General features: G+C 38.6%; 4 protein-coding genes across 4 annotated transcripts in view; 3 read left to right on the top strand and 1 right to left on the bottom strand.

Annotated features, from left to right (window-relative positions):
* The window catches only part of LOC137993762 (mediator of RNA polymerase II transcription subunit 22-like), a 12,303-nt gene extending 8,727 nt beyond the window's left edge, over positions 1-3,576 (top strand). Inside the window, exon 4 of the mRNA XM_068839772.1 lies at positions 1,686-3,576. Coding sequence (XP_068695873.1) covers positions 1,686-1,904 — 219 coding nt within the window. The 3' untranslated portion in view covers positions 1,905-3,576. The remainder of the gene's footprint in view (positions 1-1,685) is intronic.
* The window catches only part of LOC137984411 (doublesex- and mab-3-related transcription factor A2-like), a 350,662-nt gene that overhangs the window by 265,337 nt on the left and 60,325 nt on the right, over positions 1-25,000 (top strand). The window lies entirely within an intron of this gene.
* LOC137993760 (cryptochrome-1-like) lies at positions 1,859-16,098 on the bottom strand. Its single transcript, XM_068839769.1, has 9 exons — positions 15,842-16,098; positions 15,499-15,693; positions 10,297-10,573; positions 7,174-7,314; positions 5,786-5,956; positions 5,013-5,153; positions 4,339-4,490; positions 3,817-4,022; positions 1,859-2,828 (listed from the first exon to the last, which is right to left on the bottom strand). Exons 1-9 carry the CDS (start codon positions 16,072-16,074, stop codon positions 2,722-2,724), a joined length of 1,623 nt encoding a protein of 540 aa, XP_068695870.1. The 5' UTR covers positions 16,075-16,098; the 3' UTR covers positions 1,859-2,721.
* LOC137984461 (dynactin subunit 3-like) lies at positions 16,217-23,201 on the top strand. The gene is made up of 8 exons (XM_068831635.1): positions 16,217-16,373; positions 16,506-16,655; positions 16,774-16,858; positions 17,738-17,824; positions 17,917-18,000; positions 20,621-20,679; positions 21,257-21,316; positions 23,004-23,201. Exons 2-8 carry the CDS (start codon positions 16,542-16,544, stop codon positions 23,088-23,090), a joined length of 576 nt encoding a protein of 191 aa, XP_068687736.1. The 5' UTR covers positions 16,217-16,373; positions 16,506-16,541; the 3' UTR covers positions 23,091-23,201.

The following is a 25,000-nucleotide window of genomic DNA, read 5'->3' as shown; positions in this document are numbered from 1 at the left end:
TGCAGATGAGGGTTTGCATAACTGTCTCAAAATCTCCCAACTTGCCCTCGTGTTTAGATGAGTCTATGGAAACATTGAAAACGTTCTCTATTGCTTAATCAAATAGAAAAAGCAGGTCTCTTCCAAACAGGCTAAACGAATGTAAATGCACTTTTGAGGAAAACAACCAAGAAAAGTATTGCTTTAACATAAAAGCCATTATTCTGAAGTGCAGATTACATGCAGTGATTCATATGACAAAGATCACAGCAGTTAAAAATCCTCAAATGTTCAGGCTCAAGGACGTTTGCGCCCATTGCTACTGCGCATCCTTACAGCATTCGTAGATTCACATGCCACGTCATGCATCGAGCGCGTGCGCTAAGTACTAAAATGAACAAGGATATGGAAGATGGCCGTTGCTATAGCTTTGCTTGGATTTAACGATCTTGGATGTTCGGTGACGCCTACTTTTCTTTTCAGAATCAGATTTTATTTGCAATTATCTCCACATTGTCCGAAACTGAACAAAAAATCAATGTGGGAAGTTAAAAAAATGTCAAGATTCCATTCCTCGGGACATGGAATCCTGCCATCTTGCGGCTGCAAGGCGCATGAAATTATGGTCGCTAAATGCGAACTTGATGGGTCTACTTAAACAAAGTTTGGTAGAGAACATTTCATTTCAAAGATGTAATTGTAATATTTTTGGGCTTACAGACACTGTGGCCTTATTCGCTAAAGAAGCCAGATTTTTTCAGATTTAGGGTGTTCTTCCAGGCAAGTTCTCTCCAAAGCAAAGTCGGTGACCCACCATTTTTTTTACATTTCTGACATCACTCACTCATCATCTTTCAATGGTAAAATTTGCAGAAAAAAATCAATGTTGAAATTCTGGACTGTTTTTTTTTTCTGGGGCTTCCTTCTAACTGCTTAGGTTGCTGCCTTAACCACGACTTCAAATCATTCAAGACATTGAATTTCTTATTTTATACAAGCAGTTAGTTACTTGGTATTATAAAATAACCAAGGTTAATCATGCACTGTGGTTGGTCAAGCCGAGTTCTTTATAACTCTACAAGGCACGCAGCGTACGTATGGTGCGTGCCTTATAACTTAACATTATTATGCACGCAAGCCAAGTCAATCATTTTGGTCGCTGAAAATACTGTGGAGATTTTTCCAGACCGCCATTATGGCTGAAGAATTTCCTTCATTTGACCTCAGTTTCGACTTTTTAAATGACCAAAATAACAAGGAGTCAGGAAAGTCTTTGAAAAAATTTACAAGTGCACGAGAAAAATCATGTGATTGCAGAAGAAATGCACGCGTATCACGCAATCAGGGAAAATTTGCGCCATAATTGTGCCATCCAGGGCGCGCGCTCATTTTTGTTGTCTGACAATTTTTTGTCCCTTCGTGGTTGTTTTTATTTTATAAAAGAAATAAAAAACTTATTCCTCGAGCATTGTTGAGTTATATAAGCACTTTCAATGGGAATTTTTAAGAAGACTCGAGAAGTACGATATGCACCCGCCTTCGGCTCGTGCTTCTCTGCATTTCTCTGCACTTCTCTCGTGTTCTTAAAAATTCCCGCATGCTTATATAACTCAACAATGCACTTGGTGCTTTTTTTATTTCTTTATGACTGTCATCATTTTGGTGAGTGTGTAAGGAGATCTTTTTTTTACAATCACTCTTGACAGGTAAGAGCAGGAGAATCACTGATGAAGCTTGTATCAGACATGAAGGAGTTCCTCATTCTGAATGACTTTCCATCAGTGAATACCAGCATCTCTGAACGAAGCAATGCTATTCAGGAAATCAATACCCTAACAGATCAACAGCTTTTAACACTCAAACAAGAACTCACAGTCAATTTGTTTGAACTGGAGCAGTCTTATTATTCATCTAGTTTTAGATAGCAAACTACATCTACACATGGAAAACTTGTTCACTATAATTGCCAGACAATTAATTGATTAATGTGTTAACCTTTAATTTGGGAAAATGATAATTATGCTTACTTACATGTACAACTAAATAACTGTTTTGTTAATGCATGATTGAAACGGCTCGAAAGAAAGGAATAATTTTTTTTTTTTTAATTTAAACATATTTACATACATGTTTGCCCCAAGAGCTAAATGAGCTCATCACGGGGGGCTTACACCAAAATTCTAATTACCACATAAAAAAACAAACACAGGCACGGGATACAAAGTAAGTCAAAAAAGACAGTTTTAAGTTAATTAGGTCAATGATAATGACCACAAAAAGAAAAACGTTTAGACTCTCTTATAAAGTGCTGGACATGAGAGAAGATTTCAACGTTTTCATTATTTGACATGTCAGAAGAGCCAAACAGAAAAACTTCAACTTTTTGCTGGTCAGAATATTGACCAGAAGCTATACGAGCAGCAGCAGTGAGCAAATCAGATCTGAGGGCAGCATAATTAGGACATTGTAAAAAGAAATGAGTTATAGTCTCATTGTCAAAGCCGCAGCTACAAATAGGTGAAGACTTAACAGCGATCTTAAATAGATAATAATTTAGACCACAAGCGCCTAGCCACAGTCTAGTATGAAGAAAGAAAACAAAGAAAAGTTTCTATTTTGAGTAAGTGACAACCAGCTGGCTAATACATTACAGGAAGGTTAAAGCAGACAATGTTCCTCTTGCCATCACGTTCTAATTCAAATTCTACATGAATTCTCATCTTGTTTGGCGACGCCTAAAAACTATTTCTTCATGAAATCAGTTATTTTTTTCATCTTCTTCCCAGGTGAGGATGACTCTTTCTGTTTTCTTTTAAGGGAACTGTTTATATTACCATCTTTGTAAGTGCCTGAGAAAAGAAAAGAGAAAACTGATCAATCAAAGATTCTTTTGATGCTGTCTTTAGCACATAAATGGTCAGAAAAGGGGCTTCTTGTTACTTAAAAAAATATTTGTTAGATGTGAGAGGAACTACAGGAATTGAAGGATGAATGTCAAAAAGGAGGGCCACTTCATACCAGCCTGGCCCAATGTCCCCTAGACCAGCTGCTATGATCAAGACTCAGATCTCGGATAACCAGGCTGGAAAACACTTGAGCCAAATCATCAACTGAAGATGAAAATGATACAGTGCATTTTCATGATAGAAGCAGACCATCACATTTTATGGCACAACTTAAGCAGTTGTAAGATGCCTAAAAGAAATCAAGACAACTGCACTGCACACTGCTCCCTGCCACTGAGCTGTTACAGGGTTGGTCAATTAGGAGGTCCTTTTTTATACAATAAGAGGCAAAAGTATGATTGTAGGTATTTTTTTTATATGACATACATGCAAATGAACTGCTTGAAGAAATGTAGGCTTCTTGACGACTGCATAAGACTTAAGTGCAGTTACCGGTAACTGTGATAATCAATGCTGTATATCAGCACTTCAAAAGCAGACATGTATTTTTTATACATTCAGGTGATAATTCAGTATCATACAGTATTTGATTTTTTTTTCTTGAATAAGTCCAAAAATATATATATATTAATGTTTGAGGTAAAGATGAAAAGATATGGAGCTTTCTAGACCCAGTAAAAGTGAAAAGGTCTTGCATGGCTTGTTTGTTAAATTTCATGTCTGAATGGTCCGGCATCATCTCGGTAACCACGTTAAAAGTCAAATACCAAGGCAGTACTGTTAGGCACCTTTAAGAAGAGGCTCTTGGAGGTTTCATTTCATAGTCATTGCATGTAAAATTGACACCATTTCATTCCACACAGAACATTACAAACATTTTTTGGTAAAAGAATGCTAATAAACTGGGGAATGGTGTTAATTAAATTTGTACCTTGATCTGTAGTACCACCATACTGTTTTTCTCTGGCATTTTTCATTTTTGCCTTGTTGATTTTCACTGCCTCTTCGTGAACCACAATTGGTTTAGGATAGTCTTTACCAATTATACATCCTGCTGCTTTCTGTACTTTGTGAGGGGCTTTCCAGGGTTCAAAGATGTATTTTGGTGGGTATTTGTTCAGGATTGGTATGAATTTCCTGAGGAAAAACAAAAGTTCCTTGAGATTTGCAACTCTCATGCCCAAGTCAATGGGAAGACAACATCATACACTAACAAAATTTAAAATTATAATACAATTTATTTGCTTAAATTTTAAAAAGGGCTTCTTCTCTTCTTTTCATGCCTTCACTGCTGAGTTACCAGTAAGTAGAAGAGAAAAAAATGTTTTTTGGTAACTGGTTACAGCCCAAAAACCAGTCAAAAGCATCAGAAATCAAACCAAAACCAAGTTCCAATTTTGTTATTGCTGTTGAAGATAACAAGTACAATATGGTAATTTACATGCTGGCTTACTTGATGTACTGGCCAAAGGGGTCAGTTTTCTTTCCAAATGCCACAGGACTGTAAACGCGGAAGTAAGCATGAAAAAAGGCACTTGCAGACAGCCACAACCAGTTACCAGCATTTAAACTCCAATCATGATCAAGAAGAAGCTTTTCAAACACCTGTGGGAAATTATTGAATTGGGTACCTTGTTAGTACTATTCAAAAATTCAGATTTTAGAGCTAATTTGGTCAAATGAAACTAATTCTTTTCCTGTCAAATAGCCAGATATGTTTGGAAACACACGCAATTAAGGCCGTCTTGAATGATTACTATTAGAGAAAGAAAGTGATCAAGCATTTTTTCTTTCCCATCTTCCTCAAAATATAGGAAAACAGCTAATATGTTCAGTAGTTTGAGCTGGTTGCTAAGGACATACTATTCATCAGACAACTTCTTTTAGCTGGATCAGGTAAAAAGAAAAATGAAGAACTTACGTGCTTATTGTAAATAATTAGTACAGCCATGTTGTAAGTTACATGTAGTATTTCATCCAGTAGGGAAGTGTCCCAATGAGTGTGTCAGTTTAGAACTTTGTTCTGTTCTCCCATTGTATATTGTTTTTCAGTCAAAGAAGTGTTGTCTTAAAGTTAAAAAAAAAGACTTAAAACTTAAGTTTAAAAAATTAGAAACTTCATCATACTTTTAATCCCTCCTCCCAGCTGACCCATAAGTCTCCTCTGGTCAAGAAACAAGCAACAGCATGTCGAGCCAAATGATGTATCCACCCCTCTTTCCTCAGCTGGGTCATGATGGCATCAATGAATGGATACCCAGTCCGTGCCTACAAATTTACACATTACATTTTTTTTAACCTTTTCTCTCCTAAGAGTGACACTTGCAGATTTTAATGTCTAACCCCAGGGGGTTCCCTTGTTCCCACAAAAATTATTACTTCCAAACTTTGTTCTCAGCTTTTTGATCCCTCAAATGGTTTATCCCTTGTTCCCTGAGATATTTTGTCTTAATTTGTTAGCCATGTTCTCTTGTTCCCCTAAACCTGTGGGAGACCCTCAATTTTATTTGCAAATGAAAGCCACTTCAGGGGTAAGAGAGTTAAACAAAAGAGGTCTCCTATAGCTCAGCTGAACGGTATTTGACATTGTATCAATCAGAAAGTGAAAGGTTTACAGTAACCTAGCTCTATTAAATCTCTTATTCACAAACTGAGTGAGAGCAACGTATAGTCAGAGTGTACCTTTGAAGCAAAGCACGCATTCTACAGCTACTGTACATTGTATTTTGTGGGTAAAATGTGATCAGTTTGGTAAAGGTTGATTTATATTATTGGTAAGATTTTTGTCCCATGCAACAAGCTTACGACAGGCCTGCAACGTGACTGATGAATGTTGTGGACGTCAGAAAAAAATGTTGTAGCAAGTTAAAACATGATTGTTTTAAAACTCTCATGTTTACCTCAGTCCAAGCTTGGAGAAACTCTTCACTATCTTCCCACTGAACTTGTAAACATACAGGATTGCCTTCCATCTTATTAAAGTTTGGAGTCGCATATGCCACAGTATAGAAAAATTCCCTCCATAAGAGCTGTCCATGCAATGAAACTGGTGGCTGAGAGTGCTTCTTAGCCTGAAAATATGCATGAACCTCAGGAAGAACTGTTACAGAAAAAAATCTGTTTTGTGGCCAGTGCCAAGTTAGTCAGAGCACCAAACCACTAAGTCATTGGTTAATGAATATGTCGCAGTGTAAACCAGGCTTTACCACAAAGGAAGTTAAAGCTTGCTTTGCTCAACAATGACCTCAGGCTTCCTAGCGATGTTGGCCTTAAGGAGTGACATTTTCGGAACAAAAATTCTGTTCTTGTCACTAAGCCAAAGAAATTATTGATTAATTCAATGAACTTAACTAAACTGGATGACATTTGCAATGATGACTCAGAGGTTGGTTGTGTGTGTAAGACTTCATACAACCCCATAACTGGATAAGGTACATGTACATGTAAGGTAGGTACATGTACATGTAGTTTTAGTAGTTTTAGTCAACTTTATTATTTCTTATAATAGTTTTTACTGTGTATTTTTTATAGTTTTTAACATAATTATTATTGTACAGTGCTTTGAGCAATTAGTGGATACTGCGCTTTATAAGTGTCTATTGTTGTTGTTGTTATTATTATTATTATTATTATTATTATTATTATTATTATTATTAAATTATTATTATTATTACCAGTGTTAAGTGAAGGGGTTAGTTTCTAGAGAAACTGTGGTGCTTTGTCAATGAGAGAAACATGAAAATTTGGTTTTATCAATAATTATTGCTCTCACAAAGGGCTAAATTCTCAAAACAGTTCACAAATCTGTCTTACCATGGTCAATTTTATTTTACCTTTAAGTTAGTTTTTGGAAGGCACATGGGTCTGCTGAGCAGGAGGTCATGAATTCGATTTTGAATTTTAAACTGGAACAACAATTAGGGGTTTAAAATAGCTGAAAAGAAAGTGCTGCCATTCTTGGATGTGGACAATAAAATTTAGGCACCGTCTTACAACCCTGGTTCATAAATATCTCTCTCAGACATTAAAAAGACCCACACAGTTTGCAAAGACAAGGGCCTAGTGTAAGAGTTTCCACTGTAACTTGTGGCTTTGTTTACACTATAATTATATTAATAACTATCATCTCTATGGCCATGCATGCATTAGAAAAGTGTAAAATAATGGTTTTCATGTTTCCCTCATAAAACTAAGACAAAAATTACAAGAAGTAAGTGAATGATACATATATCTCGAAAAGAAACAGCCAACTACTGGTATCATTGTAACGCACAATCAGGTAACTTACCCTGGCATACACTTCAGACACTCTATGATAAAACAATCTGGCAGAGAGGCAACCAAACATCACATATGGACTAAGTACAGTGGTACTAGGTTCAAGGGAGTTGGGCGAAGTGTTGGGCTTTTCAAACTTGTTAATCCAGTCCTAAAGTTAAAGAAAATAGGTACTTCAAACACTTAAACATGGTATTAGACAGAGCATCTGGGTTCACTCAGTGAAATGAATTCAACAGCAGCAGATTGGTTCGTTTAATAACAACACTTACTGTCTCTCTTCAAAGGTATAACACCAAGCTTTTGGAACAATCATGTTGGTCCACCAAGAGTAACCTAGGGGTGCCCTTGATGATTCATATAAAGCTTCACTGTGCGACAATTATTTAATTAAGTGAAATTGTAAATGGTTTGAACACAGGAGTCATATGTGAAGCACTATTGTCTGGGTGAGTGTATTCACTTATATCAGTGAGACCAGCAGAAATCTGAATGACGTACTGACAGAACAGACACAAGCAATGACAAATGGTGACATAAAATATAACATTGCTGAAAACCATTTACAGACAGACCACTGCTGAATGCATTTCCCGCAGTACAGTTAATTGCTACCAACGGATTATACTGGAAAGCTCAGGTTCACTAACTTGAACAGACACCACTAAACGGATGCCTGCAACTTCCCGCACCCTAAAAATGACTTATCGACGGCACCAACAATTAAGAAACGACACACTGACTGATTTATTTACTCATAACAATAACAGACCAAAGTATTTTAATTAACATGCACAGACCTAAGACCTATAGATGGGTTGAAACACACCAATCACTGTTTACAGTCTTCACACCCTATGACATCTTCACATAGCCTTAAAGGAAACCTCCACTAAAACAAGAATACAACTTCAAATATTTAACATAATGTTTACAATCAAAATTGTTCAAACGTTTTCCAATGGAATCGTTTGTATCCGAAATAAATGAATTTCAAAAACGCTTGTTTTGGTTTTCAAATTTCCCGGGCGCCGCCATCTTGAATAATTGTGACGTGTCATGGTTGTCCTATTGTTTTAAAACAAAAGCTCTTTGTGCAAATACAAAAGAGCAACCATTATACGTCACAATTATTCAAGATGGCGGCGCCCAGGAAATTTGAAAACCAAAACAAGCGTTTTTGAAATTCATTTATTTCGGATACAAACGATTCCATTAGAAAACGTTTGAACAATTTTGATTGCAAACATTATGTTAAATATTTTGAAGATATATTCCTGTTTTAGTGGAGGTTCCCTTTAACCCAATGATTGCTGAACTGCTCACCATTCATAAATAAAATCGTCTGGCACTTAATGTGCAATGCCTCTTTGATCTTAATTTGGAATTTTGAGGCGGCAGAATCTAAGATCGTGAAACATTCTGTGTTACAAGAGTCATGACAGGCCCTAGATGACTGCAGGTGTCTGTAAACATGCGAAGACTTGTCCGACAAGAGATGCTCACGAGCATTATTAAAATCATAAACTGGGACAAAAATACCTTTGAATTAGTAGGCACTGTCCTTAAGATAGAGTAAGATCTTTCAAGTCTCAGTCCCAGAAGCCAATATGGGTTAAAATAATGACAATTGACCAATAATATCACAACTTAGTTAGCCAATCACATCAACAACCAGAGTTTTCATCTACTGACATAACAAAAATCACTTGACTCTGAAGATGACTTCAGCTCATGTTGTCGAAATGTCATCCCAAACAGTCCTTTTCTGCAGGAATGCACTTACTTCCAGGACGATTATACTTCACTTAATTGTGATGTAATTAAAGTGAGTTTGGTTAGACTTAACTGATTAGAGTGTACTGTGAAGTGCTAAGTTTCTACCCCATATGAACCATGTAAGCGTTAGCCCTACTGATGGAAATGGGCCCACACAAGGACAGAGAAAAACTCTGACCAGGGTGGGAATTGAACCCACGACCTTCGGGTTAGATCACCGTTTGCAAAAGCGTAATCCTTCCTTGAGTTTGGTTAGGTTTGGTTAAAATTCTGCAACCTACAGTAATTGGTCACTTTAATTTAAGAGTGACAGAACCATTTCAATATATTAGTTAAATGAAAAGCGTTCGTTAATACCGCGAGGATTAAGGGTGCCGATTTGAAAGATGGCGAGCGACTGGCTTAGTCGCTCGCCATTTTAATCTGCCTAACCATTCCAAAAAACACATGGCTATCTGCGGTCTTTCCCTACATCTAGGTACAACAGAAAGCCGCAAGAATCTGGAACAAAAATTCATCTTTCAAATCGGCACCCTTAATCCTCACGGTATTAACGAACGCTTTTCATTTAACTAATATATTCCTATTTTTCACATTGCCATGTTACCACCAATAGCGTAGCTCCTACTCTACTATAAAAACTACACGTAACCCATAATCCCTCAATTCGCTCTGACGAAGGGCTAACGATCGGAACGTCAGCTTTTAGAATCTCTGTACGGTGGCCAATTTACATTATCAACTCCGTTGATAAAACCAAATTTTTGTATACTACTTCCCCGCCAACGCAGCACCACAGTTTCCTAACTAATATAACTAATATATTCCTATTTTTCACATTGCCATGTTACCACCAATAGCGTAGCTCCTACTCTACTATAAAAACTACACGTAACCCATAATCCCTCGATTCGCTCTGACGAAGGGCTAACGATCGGAACGTCAGCTTTTAGAATCTCTGTACGGTGGCCAATTTACAAATTTTTGTATACTACTTCCCCGCCAACGCAGCACCACAGTTTCCTTAGAAACTACCCCTTCATTTCAATCATGTTTTTGCATAACTTTAGATCACATCAACCATAAAAAACTCAGGTAAAACTGAGGCTTTTGGGTATGGTAGACAAGATTTTGACAAGGTTAAAATGCAGATTCAATCTGTGATTTGACCTAGTAGACCAATTTAACCCCAGCAAGTGCACAAATAGTTTCGAGCACTACAAGCTGTACTCCAGGGAATTTCATGGACTGATGTTATCCCATGGCATGTTTCAAAAGGGGACCCCAGCAGAAGATAATGTCCACAAGCTAGGGGCCTTCTCAACTGTCTTTTGCAGAAAAAATAAACAAAAACCTCTCTTTCCAAGTGTTCCTCCAATCGTCTCAGAGCTTCTGTTTCACCACCAGGAAACAGAATGCTGCTTGATTCTTCAGGCATTACAATTCCAAGTTCCTCAAGTGTTGGCACACAGTAATTTTTTTCATCACTTTTGCTATCTGGAGTGGAGCAACCCTTAAATGTTTCTTTGTCAACAGCTGGTACAGGTCTTGCTGGTGGCCCCATGGATGCCACAATAGAACAAAGCTTCTTGTAAGTCAGAGGAGCTCTCCCATCATTCCTTTCAATGATCCTAAAATTAACATGAAAAGATTAGAAGTACAGTGTAGGCAAAATTTTCTGCCAAAAAATGCCTGCAACATTGAAAATCGTTGTTTTACATAGACCTTTAGGAGATAAAGAACTGGCAAAACAACAACAACAACAACGACTAAACGAAAAACTTGCATGCATGGAATTAAATCAAAAAGGTTATTAAATAAGTGATTTACATGTAGGTTAATAACTGGCATGACAATTGTAGTCGGATGTCGATGGAGTTTTATTCTGGTTATTCACACACAGCCTGGGTGTGTGTGCTTTCTGCTTTTGCATAATGTGCTAACCTACTTACATATGCGTATGCGAAATGTAATATACAATAGGTGCTAATTTGGTGCCGCTATGTTACATCCCCTTCTCTTAAAACTATATTAATTAAATGGAAAACAAACAAACGCAAAATCTTCATTCGGGACAGCGTCCAGTAACAATATATATAAATGTATAGGGATTTTCTGTCCTGTGTTTATGTATCATACTAATATCAACTATTAAAGCAAGCGTCAGAGATTAAGTCTTTCCGGTGGCCGGATTTCACGTCCCGCGCTGGATTTTCTTGGTCCTTTCTCGGCTTCTCCTGTTACACTAGAACATTGTGGATTGGGGCTTGAGGGCTGTATAGTGAAATTGCCACTTGATGGTTCATTTGCTGAATTGCATGCCGCAGTGGATTCTCGTAGAATGGCGCTTGAATATTGTGCAGTCATGCTTCTTTGGGACACGCAATCCGAAGAGTTGTTTGCCGAGTTGTTGGAAGCATTATTCGGTCTAAGATGGATTCTATTTCTTCGCAATTGGGCACCAGTTCCAGTTTCTATGAGATATGAGCGGGGTGTTTCTCCCTGATCTATGACCCTAGCAGGATTCCATGTCTTTCTCACAGGGTCTTGTACATAGATAGCTTGGTCCCTGTGTAATTCAGGGAGCTCCTTGGTATTCCTGTTGTAATAGTGGCATTGGTTGTCTTGTCTCACTTTGAGCCAATTTCTAACTTCCTCTTGGTTCCTTGATGGCTGGATCTTACCAGGAAGTGTGGATTTAAATACTCGGCCATTCAGTAATTCAGCTGGTGACGGTATATTGGAACTCAGGGGCGTTGTTCATAGAGCCAGCAGGGCTAGATCTATGTCTTCTTTAGTCTCTCTGCACTTCAAGATCGTCTTCTTAACCGTTTGGACTTGGCGTTCAACGAACCCATGGCCACGTGGGTAATGTGGGGATGACGTCACAATTTCAAACCCGTACTGGCTTGCCAGTTGATCGAACTCGCCGGATGTAAACTGAGTGCTGTTGTCACATTGAAAAGATTCTGGGATTCCATTTTCTGCGAATAGCATTTTCATTTCATTAACAAGGGCCCCGGATGTCAGGTTTTGAAGTTTCTTGACAAATGGGAACTTGGAATAATAGTCGACAACTATGAGGAACCATGACTGTTGAACGTAGAAAAGGTCTGCGCTCAGTGTTTTCCACGGTCTTGAAGGGATCTCTGTTGGTATCATTGCCTCCTTTTGCTGGGAATTGTGGTACTTCTGGCAAACACAACACGAGTTTACAAGGTTTTCAATTTCTTTGTATATGCCTGGCCAGTAAACAAAGGATTTGGCTCGTAGTTTGCATTTTTCCATACCAAAGTGCCCTCCATGGATTTGCTGCAAGATGTTGCCTCTCAAGGATTCGGGTACTATAACACGGCTTCCAAGAAGTATCAGCCCATCTTCTACTGATATGTCATCTCGTAGGGGCCAGTATGGTTTTAGCGCCGAAACGATTTTCTTCCCACTGTCAGGCCAACCTTGCATAACTTTGTGGGCTAGAAGCTGCAGGGTTTCATCTTTCGCAGTTTCCTTTTTGAACTCTTCCATTTTGGCTGGGCTGATTCTGATTAGATGGTGAACTTTCACATTCATGTCCGACACTTCAAATTCATCCAACGGCAAAAGGCGTGACAAGGCGTCAGCTGTAACCATTTCTCTTCCTGGAAGATATTTAATGACACAGTCGTAAGGTTGTAAACGCAACAGCATTCTTTGAAGGCGTGGAGGTGCTTGCATCAGGTTCTTTTTATGGATCTGTTCCAGGGGACGATGGTCTGTTTTAACCACGAACGATCTTCCATAGAGATATGAATGGAATTTTTCGCAGCCGTATACCACTGCCAATAGTTCCCGTTCAATGTTAGCATATCTGGTCTCCGCAGGGGTAAGTGCTTTCGATGCAAAGGCTATTGGCTTGTCATTTTGGAAGAGAGCTGCGCCCAAGCCCTTAATTGATGCATCAACATGGAGGACAACTGGTTCACTTCTGTCATAGTAGGCCAAGGTCGTTGTGGTACATATCAATGCCTTCACCTTCTCAAAGGCTTTCGAATGTGATGGATTCCATGTGAAATCAACGTTCTCCTTTAAGAGGTTTCTTAAGGGGGCAGTGTGGTCAGCTAGATTGGGGATGAATGAGCTCATGTAGGTTGCCATCCCTAAAAAGGTGTGAAGCTCCTTCTTATCTTTAGGACGTTCTAAACTTTCTATGGCTCTGACTTTATCTGGGCTGGGTTTGACACCGTCTGGTGTGTAGAGCATACCAAAGAAATTGCACTCCTTTGTTTTGATAACGCACTTCTCATCATTGACACAATGACCAAATGGTGTATTGAAGGTTGTCAGGTACGAGGACTCATCATCTAGTTTGACATTCCAATAGCCATTGCGAGCGTCGAGCTTACTAAAAAGCTTTGCTCCTGATAATTTGGGTGTGATTTCCTCTAGAGTGGGTATGGGATGATGTTCTCTTTTGATCGCCTTATTCAGGTCTTTGGGATCAAGGCATAAATGAAGTCGTCCATTTTCTTTTTCTCTAATGACCAGGGAGTTAACCCAATCCGTAGGTTGGGTTACTTTCGCAATGATATCTTGACTTTCCATCTCATGTAATTCAGCTTGTAATTTGTCTTTCAACTCTATAGGTACTTTGCGGGGTGCATGGACCACCGGTGATACTTCAGGATCCAGTGTGATGTGGTATGTGTAGTCATCAAAACATCCAACTGTGCCATTAAAACATTCTGGGTACATATCCATCAGCTCTTGTTTACTTGTGATTGATGGCCGCTCTTCCAGTGGTACATAACTTCCAATGTAACTCGAGCTTTTCTTGCAAGTACCCGGATTTTGAGCTGGGGAATTGAAGCTGCTAGTTGGATCAGCCTGGTTTAATTGATTTGTTCTTAGCGTACAGTGGAGGGAGACTAATTTTAGTGCAATGCACGCTTTTAGACCGAGGATAGCTGGCCCTGAAGTATCCTTGACGTAGAAAATGCAGTTAATCTTCTTCTCTTTGTACTTGCACGAGATGTTTATAGTGCCAAGCTGCTTGATTACAGAGCCACCGTATGCTGAGAGGACGGCTTCATTCTTTTCCAGTACTTCTGGTTTGAGGTTTCCTTCGTCATCAAACTTCTCTGGGGCGATTATGCGAAGTAGCCTGATAGGCAAAACATTGCTCTGTGCACCTGTGTCCACCTTGCACTGGAGATTAATTTTCCGCTTCTTTTCAGGCTGGGTTATTCCCAGTGTTGCAAAGACTTCATCGCGTGTGCCGTGTGTCGTCGAATGTTGCGTGTCTTCTATGGTGTTAACCTCGATTCTACTAATTGTGAGAATTTCATCATTGTCCTCATCGCCCGTATGAATAGATGAATCATTCAGATGAATCGTATGAATAGATTTTTTGAAAACCGGCTTTCTTCCTTGGATAAATTGTTTGCGTTTACTGGATCGGCAGACAGATTGCCAATGATTAGCTTTGCCGCATTTTCGACATAGTGTACCGTAGGCTGGACATTTGTTCCTCGGGTGTTGTTTTCCGCAGTTGTTACAGGATTCCCTTTCTTGTTCCTTATGAATGGCATCTACACTTCTATCCTCTTGATGGCTTTCGCTACTTCCTGCCAGTGTCTTCATATGTTTACTTGTCGCCTCGTGGCTTCTTGCAATCTCGATAGCGCCTGCAAGGGTCAATGATTTGTCTCGGCCTATGAGGGACTTCTGGACATCGGGGTTTTTTGACCCCCAAATAAGCTGATCTAGAACTCTGTCTTCGACTTCGGTGCTGTCACGAAATTGACATTTTGCTGCTAGGTTTTTTAATCTTGAGATAAAATCGTCCACTGGCTCGCTTTGTTCTTGTCGCATTCCTTGTAGTGTGTATCTGTGAATTCGATGACTCGTCTTCGGCTCCAATTGATTCTCGAACCGTTCAAAAATAATGGCAGGCTTTTTCCTCTCTTCTTCCTTTGTGAATGTCCAACTGTTGTAAATGTCCAGACCTTTTTCACCCGACTAGAGTAAAATATAGCTCACTTTTTCTTCGTCATCGGCGTCTTTGAGAACGCTTGAGAACATAAGCTGACATTTTTGTTTGAATTTTGCAAATGCAGTTACCGGATCAGGAGCGTCCCAGTTCATCTGTGGTGACGCAAAAGACGTTGCTGTTGCCACAATTCGCTTCTGCTGGCCTCTTTCAATTTGACTCTAGCGATTATTCTTGTAAAACGCTGCCACCATGTAGTCGGATGTCGATGGAGTTTTATTCTGGTTATTCACACACACCGCCTGGTTGTGTGTTCTTTCTGCTTTTGCATAATGTGCTAACCTACTTATATATGCGTATGCGAAATGTAATATACAATAGGTGCTAATTTGGTGCCGCTATGTTACATGCATAATGTGCCAACCTACTTACATATGCGTATGCGAAATGTAATATACAATAGGTGCTAATTTGGTGCTGCTATGTTACAACAATCTTTTCATTCTTCAATGGTTTTCCCTTAATGTTGTTGAAAATACATGTATCGACCTTCTGTAGAGTGAACTTCAAACTAAATTTGTTACTTACTCGTTTAAGTCGTACAAAGAATGACAAATTCTTGTTTCAATTACAATCTCATTTTGAAAAGCAAGTTCAGATATCTTTGAATCCCTTGCTCGTGCATCAGGCTCATGGTCAAACTCAAATGTCAATTTAGTGATTTTCCACTCTTCAAACAGCCTTGGTAATTCTTCTTCAGCTTTTCCTTGGACAACAAATAACCTGCAAACAAATAAACAAAATTCAGAATAAATCAAATTAAATAAAATTAATTTAAAGAATTAGAAGAAAACAAAGAGCAGTAAAAAAGGTAGAATCGTAATTTATGAGCTTTGCACCTGAACGTAACCGGGAAGTTACTTTTTCTCACCTAGAACCTATTTTCTTTAAACTGTTGTCGAGATCGTTGAGTGATTGTATCAGGAATCGCCAACGGTTGAAGCCCATGTTACCATATTTTACGTAATCTGGATCGATAAAGAAAACCGGTCTCAGGCTTACACTTGTGTCACAGGCATCTTTTAAAGACTGGTTATCATGCAGCCTGAGGCCTTTACGGAACCAATGAATTGTGTTGTGAACTCTGGATGTCTTCGTGGCCATGTTTACGACAGTTACGTAACAGCTGGGACCACTATATGAGTGCCTACACCAAGTAGTTACCCAATGAAGAGTTTCGGGAAGATTTAAGTGATTCTTATATACAGTACATAGATTGGTATTATGGTGCATCCATGGCATTCTCCCATGGAGTATATACATGGATTTACATCACGAAAGTTTTTGGTGCTGATAGATGGGTAGTGCATCAGACAGTTCGCCCCTTTGGACAATCACCGAGGACAACTATCCCGAAGTTCTTTTCGATTAGCCCCCTCAAGGAAACGCTCTGCGCATTGCAGGTAAAATCAGTGTTCTCTTATCAAAGCTGTAAAATATTTAAAAAGGTCTTCTTCTCGAATGTATCGGAGTTAAAATAAATTTAAGGAAAAGGACAGCCTTCTATGAGGTATGTGTCTGGCTAATTATCCTAGGGTCAAAGTGTGTGGGTACCCTCGAAGGCTGTAACAATGGCGGTCAGAGAGAAAGGTTTGGAAATAGACGTTCTCGAGAAACGAATATCTTGCCTGGAGCGAAGAATTCTTACTAGTGAAAAAGATGTCCGAAGTCTTGAGGGTTCATCGGTAAGTATCGATGATCTACTTTTTTGCGGTGCCTAGCTTGTAGAAGTAGAATATTCAATAATTATTTTCCTTCACGTGTGCATATCACTCAATTTGAAATGGTCTCCCTTTCCTTCAGTGCTTGGGGACGTTGAATAATATTCAGAAGAGTCTTGATAAAATATCTTCGAGGTATGCAAGAATAGCAGCACTCTGGAAGAAAAGTAAGTCTTGTCTTATTGTTTCGATAATTTAATGTTCGGAGAGGACAAAACGCGAAGCCCTACTCCATGGAGTACCCTATGGAGTACCTAAATGGAGTACACCTAAAAATCATTTATGGTCAAATTAAATACTTTATCAACACGGTGAAGCATTTAGATGCACATACCTTTATTTATCTCGAGCTTTCCAGCTCTCCGATTGTTTCAGTTCGATGCAGTTCACGAATTGGCCGTGGTATTTTATGTATCCCATCTTGTATTGTATTAATTTTTTTGTGTACAGTATTTGGGCAAATATTCAAACAAACTCGTATACCCCAGTATACCCATATAGACCCGTGTATACCCATAACATACCCATGTAGTATACAGTGTATACCCACACAGCCATATATGCCCCTGTACACCTGTGCATCTATACTCATGTGTGCCCCAGTATACCCATATATACCCATTTGTAATCTGATGAAATTACTGTGTACAAATAAAGTTTTCCATTCCATTCCATAAGGGTATATATGGGTATGCAGGGGTACACGGTTTGTATGAATATTTGTCTTAAAATACACTATAATAAGGGATACATGAAATAACATGGAAATTTCAAGATGGCGGCCAATTCGTGAACTGCATCGAACTGTAACAATCAGAGTCCTGGAAAAGGTATGTACGTCTAAATACCTCACCATGTTGATAAAGTATTTAATTTGACCAATAAATTATTTTTAGGCGTGCCCCATAGGGTGCTCCATGGAGTAGGGCTCCCCATTTTGTCCTCTCAGATCTTTTCATTAGGGTTCAATAAAAATAACAGTCTCTCAATGAAAGGAAAAAGGAAAGGAAAACGTCTTGTGCCAATACACTGTCTGTTTTTTGCAGTGACAGATTTGGAGACATTTCTGGCTCCTGAGTTCTTAGAAAAAGCTTCATTGACCGATGATGCTAAAGTGGATATCATCATCGCAGGTTAGAAAATTGTAAAGAAAGGTTGCTTTCATTGTGGACGTAATTATTAACTCACAAAATAATTATACTAAAAAACATTGTTTTATATCCAGGGGAAGACCAGGTGAGATCCTGTGCTGAACAACTTAAACAAGTTGAAGATTTGAAAAAAGTAGTTGCTACAGAGCCTCTGAAAGGTTTGTTCTTAATCTTCTAGGGAAAAAACAGTGTACTTGGTTGGATTTTAAAAAATACTATGTGCTTGGTTGCTTATTTGAAATTATCTGATCAACCATACTTTAACACCATTAAAAATACGAGCTAACAACATCATTTTTAGAGAAGGCTATAGCCTGTACTGTACCTCTACTGCTATGCCAAAATGTGCAAAAAATGCACTGCTGGGAAACAGTAGAGAGTCTTCCTGTACTTACATGTATTCCAGACTGCTCTTTTCATTGGTTCCAATGACCTGTTGTTATTTATCAGGGCTAGGTGTATTGTTTCTGATGTAACATCTATAGTTTCATTCTCCAATAATGATTAACCACAGACTGCATATGGAAAACTACAGGGCCTCATCATAGAGAAAGATTTAGACTATAGAAGTTCTTGTTTGAGAGATCACTCATTTTTTGACTTCCTTGAAACTTTCTCACTTCTCCTTATTTACTTCACCATTTTAATAATGAGAGAAAACTGACAGGCTGTATTAATTCATAGGAAAGGTTACGTTTATACAAACGTTGGCCGTGTAGCACTTATATTTTAAACAGAGTTAACTGAATAGAGTGTAATGTGAAGTGCTAGATTTCTATCCCATATGAACCATGTGAGCATTAGCCCTACTGATAGAAATATGTATTAAATTTCATATTTTGCATTTCTGCCTTCTTGTCCATCCATATGATTTCATGAAATTTTGCAAAAGTAATGTAACTGTGAAAAGGATGCGTCTTTACAGACTGTTATTGTTCACTAACTGTTGTCTTGGTGATCACTTGTTCAGGGTGCGACAAAAACCGTCTCCACTTGCTCCAGACAAGTGGTTTGGCCAGGGGACAAGTGGATTGTCAATCTTACTTGTCCTTTGGACAAGTGAATCTTCAGGAAATAATTTTAAAAAACAAGGGCAGTTATGTCTGGTGTTTAAATGTTAAGTGGAGAAATTAGTATGCAGTTAAGTTTTTGCTAGTGTAAAACAGATCGCTTTCTCAAAAGTAACTTAGAAGTTGGAAATGAAATGAGTTGAGGATTTACGATTTAATCCGTCATTTTACTTCAATGCGTACTGGGACGCATTTGGGGGTATCGATTTGTGCACTTATTAAAACCCTTTCACTCCAACTTGAGGTTGGGACAAGTAAAACCCAAACCTCACTTGTCCATTGGACAAGTGGAGTTCTACATTTTTTTCTTACCCTGCTTGTTGCCTTCAATATTGATGTAGTTCTTCAGAAATAAAGTACTTGTAAACAGGTCTTTGAAAATGTATTTTTTTTGTTAAGAAAAATATTGTCAGAAAAATCACAATTTTGAAGCATCTTCTTTGTAGCTTTGGTTACTCTCCTGTTGCCCTTTTCCATAAGCCCCAGCATGGAGATTTGTATGGTATGGACTGACCCCACAGTGGGATATTTGCCAAATTACTGAAAGAAAACTGCCTAGCAAGGGTTGGGGAAAGCAGACTTGGAATTGATGTTGCCACAACTGTTACTTTCAAAGTCAAATTTCATTTACCAGTGAAATCATAGCCTCAGCATACAGGCATGCGTACTTCTAGTTTGTGACCCTTTGTTTGGACTTGGTGACCTTTGCCTTTTCCAGGGTGGGCAATTGGATCACTACAATGGAGAGAAATGGGGAATTTGATATTTGCATTCCTTGCACTTCTTTGTTTAGTTGTGGCAAGATGAGAGATCATCCTTTTTTTTGTCTCTAATTGGCTCAACGAGGCTCACAGAATTTATGGTATTTTAATTTAAAGTGTTTCGAAATGCCTTTATACTCAATGTACTCTTTAATCAAGTTAACCCATTGACCCCAGGGGTTGCCCATTGACGAGTAAAATAGTCTGACCAGTTTAGGCCGGTTTGGGTGTTAAAGGGTTAATGTGGTCAATAAATTATTGATCTTTTTTGCCAAAAAATACTATTTAATATGTATGCATTGGCCATCTGAAATGGAGCCATCATGAAACAGCTGAATGGCTGTTGGGCTCAGCCCAGAGCATAATTTGAAAAACTAAAGGCCAAAAATATGATATACCCTGAGGGTTCTCAAGGAGGATACTCAAGCTTTGATTTGGTCAGCTGGTACATTATTTTAGTATCATGATGTTGGTTAAAAAAAGAATAAGTAAAGAGGTAATACAGCTTACAAGTTCATGCAACCTGGACATAAACAAGTTTTAAAATCCCAACTGGAAAGAGGCAGTTGGCTTGCATTTTACAAAGCATGAAATTGTTGAATTCACGAGATGAAAATCCAGGGGGACATCAGAGCAGGATTTGAATCCAAAAATATCCACCTGCAAGTCTTGCTCACTTGGTCACATACATGTATGTACCTAGTTCCCTTTCCAGAAAACTCACAACCTCAATCCTTGTTTTACACTAAGTTTCACTGTTGTTTTACCAACTGTTCGCCTTAATTTGAGAAGGAGAGTGTGTCAGTTCCACTTAACATAATATTGGAGTAGATCGGTCAAATACAGGTTTATACTGATCATTGTAATTATTTCGTCAGCTGTTCACATCTTAACTGATTATTTTTACTATCTTTGACCATTCCATTTCTACATACTTTTCAAAACAGATTTACCTACTTGGTCTGCCAAATTACAACCACTTGTTGAACTTCATATCCAGCAAAAGGTACTAACTTTCAAAAGGTTATAATTATTTCCCAATTTGTGTTTTAAAAATACTCCTTTACATTCTCATGGTCAACTTGAAGATGCCATTTTTAACAGGTGCCACTGGTGCCAACGCACACTGGTGGCTCAGTTGGTTGAGTACCGGGCTGTCACGCGGGAGGTCATGAGTTCAACTCCGGCCGGACCAACACTCAAGGTCTTTAAATAACTGAGGAGAAAGTGCTGCCTTTGTAATTACATCTGCAAATGGTTAGACTCTCTAGTCTTCTCGGATAAGGACGATAAGCCGGAGGTCCCGTCTCACAACCCTTCAATGTTCATAATCCTGTGGGACGTAAAAGAACCTGCACACTTGTCGCAAAGAGGAGGGCATTTAGTTCCCGGTGTTATGGTCTGTCTTCTGTGGTATATCATGGTTGGGAGGGTAAAAAGGGTGCACTTAATTTGGAGCCTCGCTCTGTTGTGCGACCCCCACCACAGCCTGTTTCTCTGTTGTGGTGAAAGTGATGAAATAAATAAATAAATTTTTTTGTAATAGTGATAAAGGTGTTGTGTTTTGTTTTATTCACTTTCAGGGAGAATTGAGTGCAGCCAATGAAAAATTACATAATCTTCTCGCAGCGTATAACAACATTGTATCCTTTCATTAATTCAACCAAAAAGTGTCTTATTTAGTCTTTGAAAATGAAATAGTTCCTTGAAAAAGTTGATTATTAAGGATCAACAAGTTGGGAAACAGTAGACTTCTAAAAACTGTTAGTGGAGACAGCAGGTATTGAGTTCTCTTTATTTTCCTAGGAGTACCCTCCGTATAGATGCATGGTGGCATAGCTGTTAGTGCCGGTCTCTCAATTCCAAGGGTCGATGGTTTGAGGCCTAGCTCTTCCTACGTGTTGTTTCCTTAGACGAGAGACTTTACTCCATCCACACTGTCTCTCTTCACCTAAGTGTATGTTAAATTGTTACCGGCTATATACTGCCGGGGGGTAACCCTGCAATGCAGGGGTTTCAATAGAAGCCAGTTACTGGCAGTATACCGCCGCCTGCTTTGCCTCTCACCGCCGGCTAGTTTGCCTTAATTTTCACTAAAAATGCCATCATAAACTTGTCAAACTGCTGCCTTCAATGGGCTATCATGGACGGCTATTTCAGAAGTTATTGAAACCCCTGCAATGGACTAGCATCCCATCCAGGGGAAAGTCATAATTCTCCAATTTGCTCCATGCCATGACGAAACCGGAATAAGCTCCAGCCGTATGGGCCCTAGTTGGCTAACATGCGACTTTACCTTTACGTTACCTACCCTAATGCAGACTTGTCACCCAATCACCAAAGATTGTGTAATGAGCTTGTCTGCAGAAGAGGCTGTGGGGGACTCCCCAGCATCTGCAGTATCCTTGGATTTTTTTTCTCAAATGTTCCATACTTATCATGTTATTTTGACATTATTGTCATTCAGCTCAGCCAACTCACTTTTTTTCATCATAATTTACTCTTAAGGTTGCCATATACCTTCAGGGGTGTCTCGCGTCCGAGCGAGGTAAGGCATCCAGTTTAAACTGTAGATACCTAAACCCCTATATCAAATTAAAGCTTATAGCAAGAATTTTGAAATTAAATAAATTGTCGGATTTTTCACAACCTCTAAATGTGAGTGTCCGAATCACCCTTTCAAAGCTACAAGTCAAAGCAAATTTTGCTTTTTGTTATTTTATATTGTTCCTCTGTTTCCAGACCCAAAGCGCTAAAAAAAGTGTCTGCGTTTTGCCATACTCAGTAACAGTGAAAAGTTAGAACGTTTTCGAAATAGTATTAAAAAGATGTGAAGGGTTCGTACAAAAATCGCTCTCGGAGAAGAAATATTTTGAATTATTTGTTTTGTTTTGTTTACATGTTAATAGAGCCACTGTCAAAGTTTTGGGGGCAATCGAACAAATTACTTTTGAGTTTTAGCTCATTAAAGTGCCCACTTCAAGTGAAAAATTGATTCAAGAAAACAGTGCTAAGCCTGTCAATCAAACGGGTAACGGTAATTTTTACTTCGGGCCAAAACGTAAGACCACCATTTCTCCACCAATATTTATTCTTTTTGAATAATTTCTTTTTCACATTAGATATCCCATTTCGATCATTACTTTAACTGAAAAATCCAAATTTGAAGAAAATTGCCGATCTGAAGGTATACAGTAACTTTAATTGTCAAATAAAATTTAATATTAGTTTAAGGGACTGAATATGTGGACAAAAGCTTGTTGCTGTTGTTGGTTACAAGACAATAGAGGTAAAGACTTTGCACACTTTCCTTAATTGGTTATTTCACAGATAAATCTTCTATCAAGGCAGTTTGTGCAGTGGGACAATACACTTACACAGATGGAACAATCCATGGAAGTCAAACCTGCTGATTAAAATTTAATGATATTACTATTTCATATTTGAAGGGTATTTTATAGGGTTATTTAAGGATTTTGAGAATTAGAAATGTGATCAGTCAAAATTGATTTAAAAATATTTATGAAAGTCAAGTAGACTACTGCACGACTGATATTCGCGAGGTTTTATCAGTCGTGCACTAGTCTACTTGACTTTCATACAATTTTTCAAGCATCAGTTAAAATAACATGGCGACAAAAACGCCGAGAAAAAATTCCAGGCCGGCAAAAGAATGGCACATTTATTTCCGAATCATCATGAAACTTCAAAGAGAAGTGAGCGGGAGGATGGAAAAAGCTCTGGAAAAGGTAGCTGATCGAGTAGACTAGTGGCTGAAAGTTTGGAAAACTCGAGGACGAACCGTTGCGTAAATTTATGGGGCTGTTTCTTTTTTTAATGTTTTTATTACCCTACGAACTTAAGTTCAAAGTGAATGCATGTTTTTAAAGTTCTTTTCCTTTACTTTCGTGAAAATTGAGCAGTATTTTCGTCCTCGTCCGCTTGAATAGTGCGGACCTGCGTGGAAACAATCAGCGATTGAATTTCACAAAAAAACACTCCAGAGGATGAGCATGACGGCAATGGAGAGATATTATACAAAACACCAACCAAATGAAGATGACCCCTGCTTAAAACTTCGTTGCTATGCTCGAGAAAAGGTTTTTTTTTTTCGGTAAAAAACCTTTCATCTCTTCAACGATCGATCCTCTCTTGGGTCCAGTCCTTGCCCGACAGGTCACGCAAAAGCGTGACAAACGAACTTTTCCAAGAGCTCCTTTTTTGTTCACAATAACACTTAAGTGCTGCTATGATCAAAAAATCGCTTCTTTTTTTTCTTCAGATTTTGAAAGTGTGATTGCTCAAAATTTTAAGCTTATTTTTATCCTAAGGCTATTTACTTTGAGTGTAAGTTTTGCATTTCACGTCCCGCCATTGCTCGCGTTCCAAACTGACTGATTGGACCTCAGAGGGTTGGATCTACAGAAAAGTGACGTCATTTACTCACTAGCTTAAAATATGCACAACACGAGTTTATAAGTCTGAAAGCCTGAAACTCTCTCAAGATTTTAAAGTTGGTAATGGCGGACCATGTAAACAGGAAAATTCCAGTTAAAATAAACAGGTGTCTTTTTGAACCAAGGCTTAAAACTTCGATCAGTTACTGTTTAGTTTTGAAATTCAAGGAAAAATAAAAATAGTTTATTTGGTCAGAGTAGCACTTTTAGGTTTCTAGGTAACTGTCTCACAGAGTCTCGGTCTTTCAAGATTCATAATGTTGGAGATTTATTCACTCCTGGATACACTTGGAATACCTTTGATATCAATGTATTCTTCAGGGTATTTGGATAGTTCCTAACCCCTCTGTGATAAATGGGCCAATCTCTTTGGCATGGTACTCTGTCCTGATGTATGTGGCAAGCAGAATAATAACATTAAGGTTAACAATAGTCATACTGATTTACAGGTGATCCAACGCTGAACCATTATGTCAAGAATTGTTTACTGTGGTTAACATTCTGACTGAGTGATTCACCATGTCCTTTTATACAGATAGAAAAACGTCGGTATTTATAATGTTCCCCAGCATCATACAGTGCATGTGTATCCACTGCAAAAGCAAACAGATCCCCTTAGCTCTCTTATATATCCTGCTTATAATTTTTATTTGTTTATTTATTAACTTTACCAGTCAAGCTGGCAGAGCGCCACAACAGCGTGCGCCAATTACTGTGCCCCTCTTTTTACCCACTCAACACCATGATAAACAACAGAAGACAGACCACAACACCGGGAACTACGTGCCCTACAATATGTTCCGTTCTCCCCTATTTTAACATACCATGTACCAATGGTCAAAGCAGTGGGGCGTTTGAGAATTATTAAGT

The sequence above is a fragment of the Montipora foliosa genome, chromosome 2 (genome assembly GCF_036669935.1).
Source record: "Montipora foliosa isolate CH-2021 chromosome 2, ASM3666993v2, whole genome shotgun sequence".
In the NCBI taxonomy this organism is placed as follows: Eukaryota; Metazoa; Cnidaria; class Anthozoa; order Scleractinia; family Acroporidae; genus Montipora; species Montipora foliosa.
Note: the sequence above shows the minus strand (reverse complement) of the source record. Positions and strands in the feature narration are given on the sequence as shown.

Coding starts and splice junctions, on each gene's coding strand:
- LOC137984461 (XM_068831635.1), top strand. CDS start 16,542: ATGGCGGTCAGAGAGAAAGGTTTGGAAATAGACGTTCTCGAGAAACGA. Junction 20,680..21,256: donor AACTTCATATCCAGCAAAAG/GTACTAACTTTC, acceptor ATTCACTTTCAG/GGAGAATTGAGTGCAGCCAA. Junction 21,317..23,003: donor TCGCAGCGTATAACAACATT/GTATCCTTTCAT, acceptor GTTATTTCACAG/ATAAATCTTCTATCAAGGCA.
- LOC137993760 (XM_068839769.1), bottom strand. CDS start 16,074: ATGGCCACGAAGACATCCAGAGTTCACAACACAATTCATTGGTTCCGT. Junction 10,574..15,498: donor TCTTTGTACGACTTAAACGA/GTAAGTAACAAA, acceptor TGTTAATTTTAG/GATCATTGAAAGGAATGATG. Junction 4,023..4,338: donor CCCTTTGGCCAGTACATCAA/GTAAGCCAGCAT, acceptor GTTTTTCCTCAG/GAAATTCATACCAATCCTGA.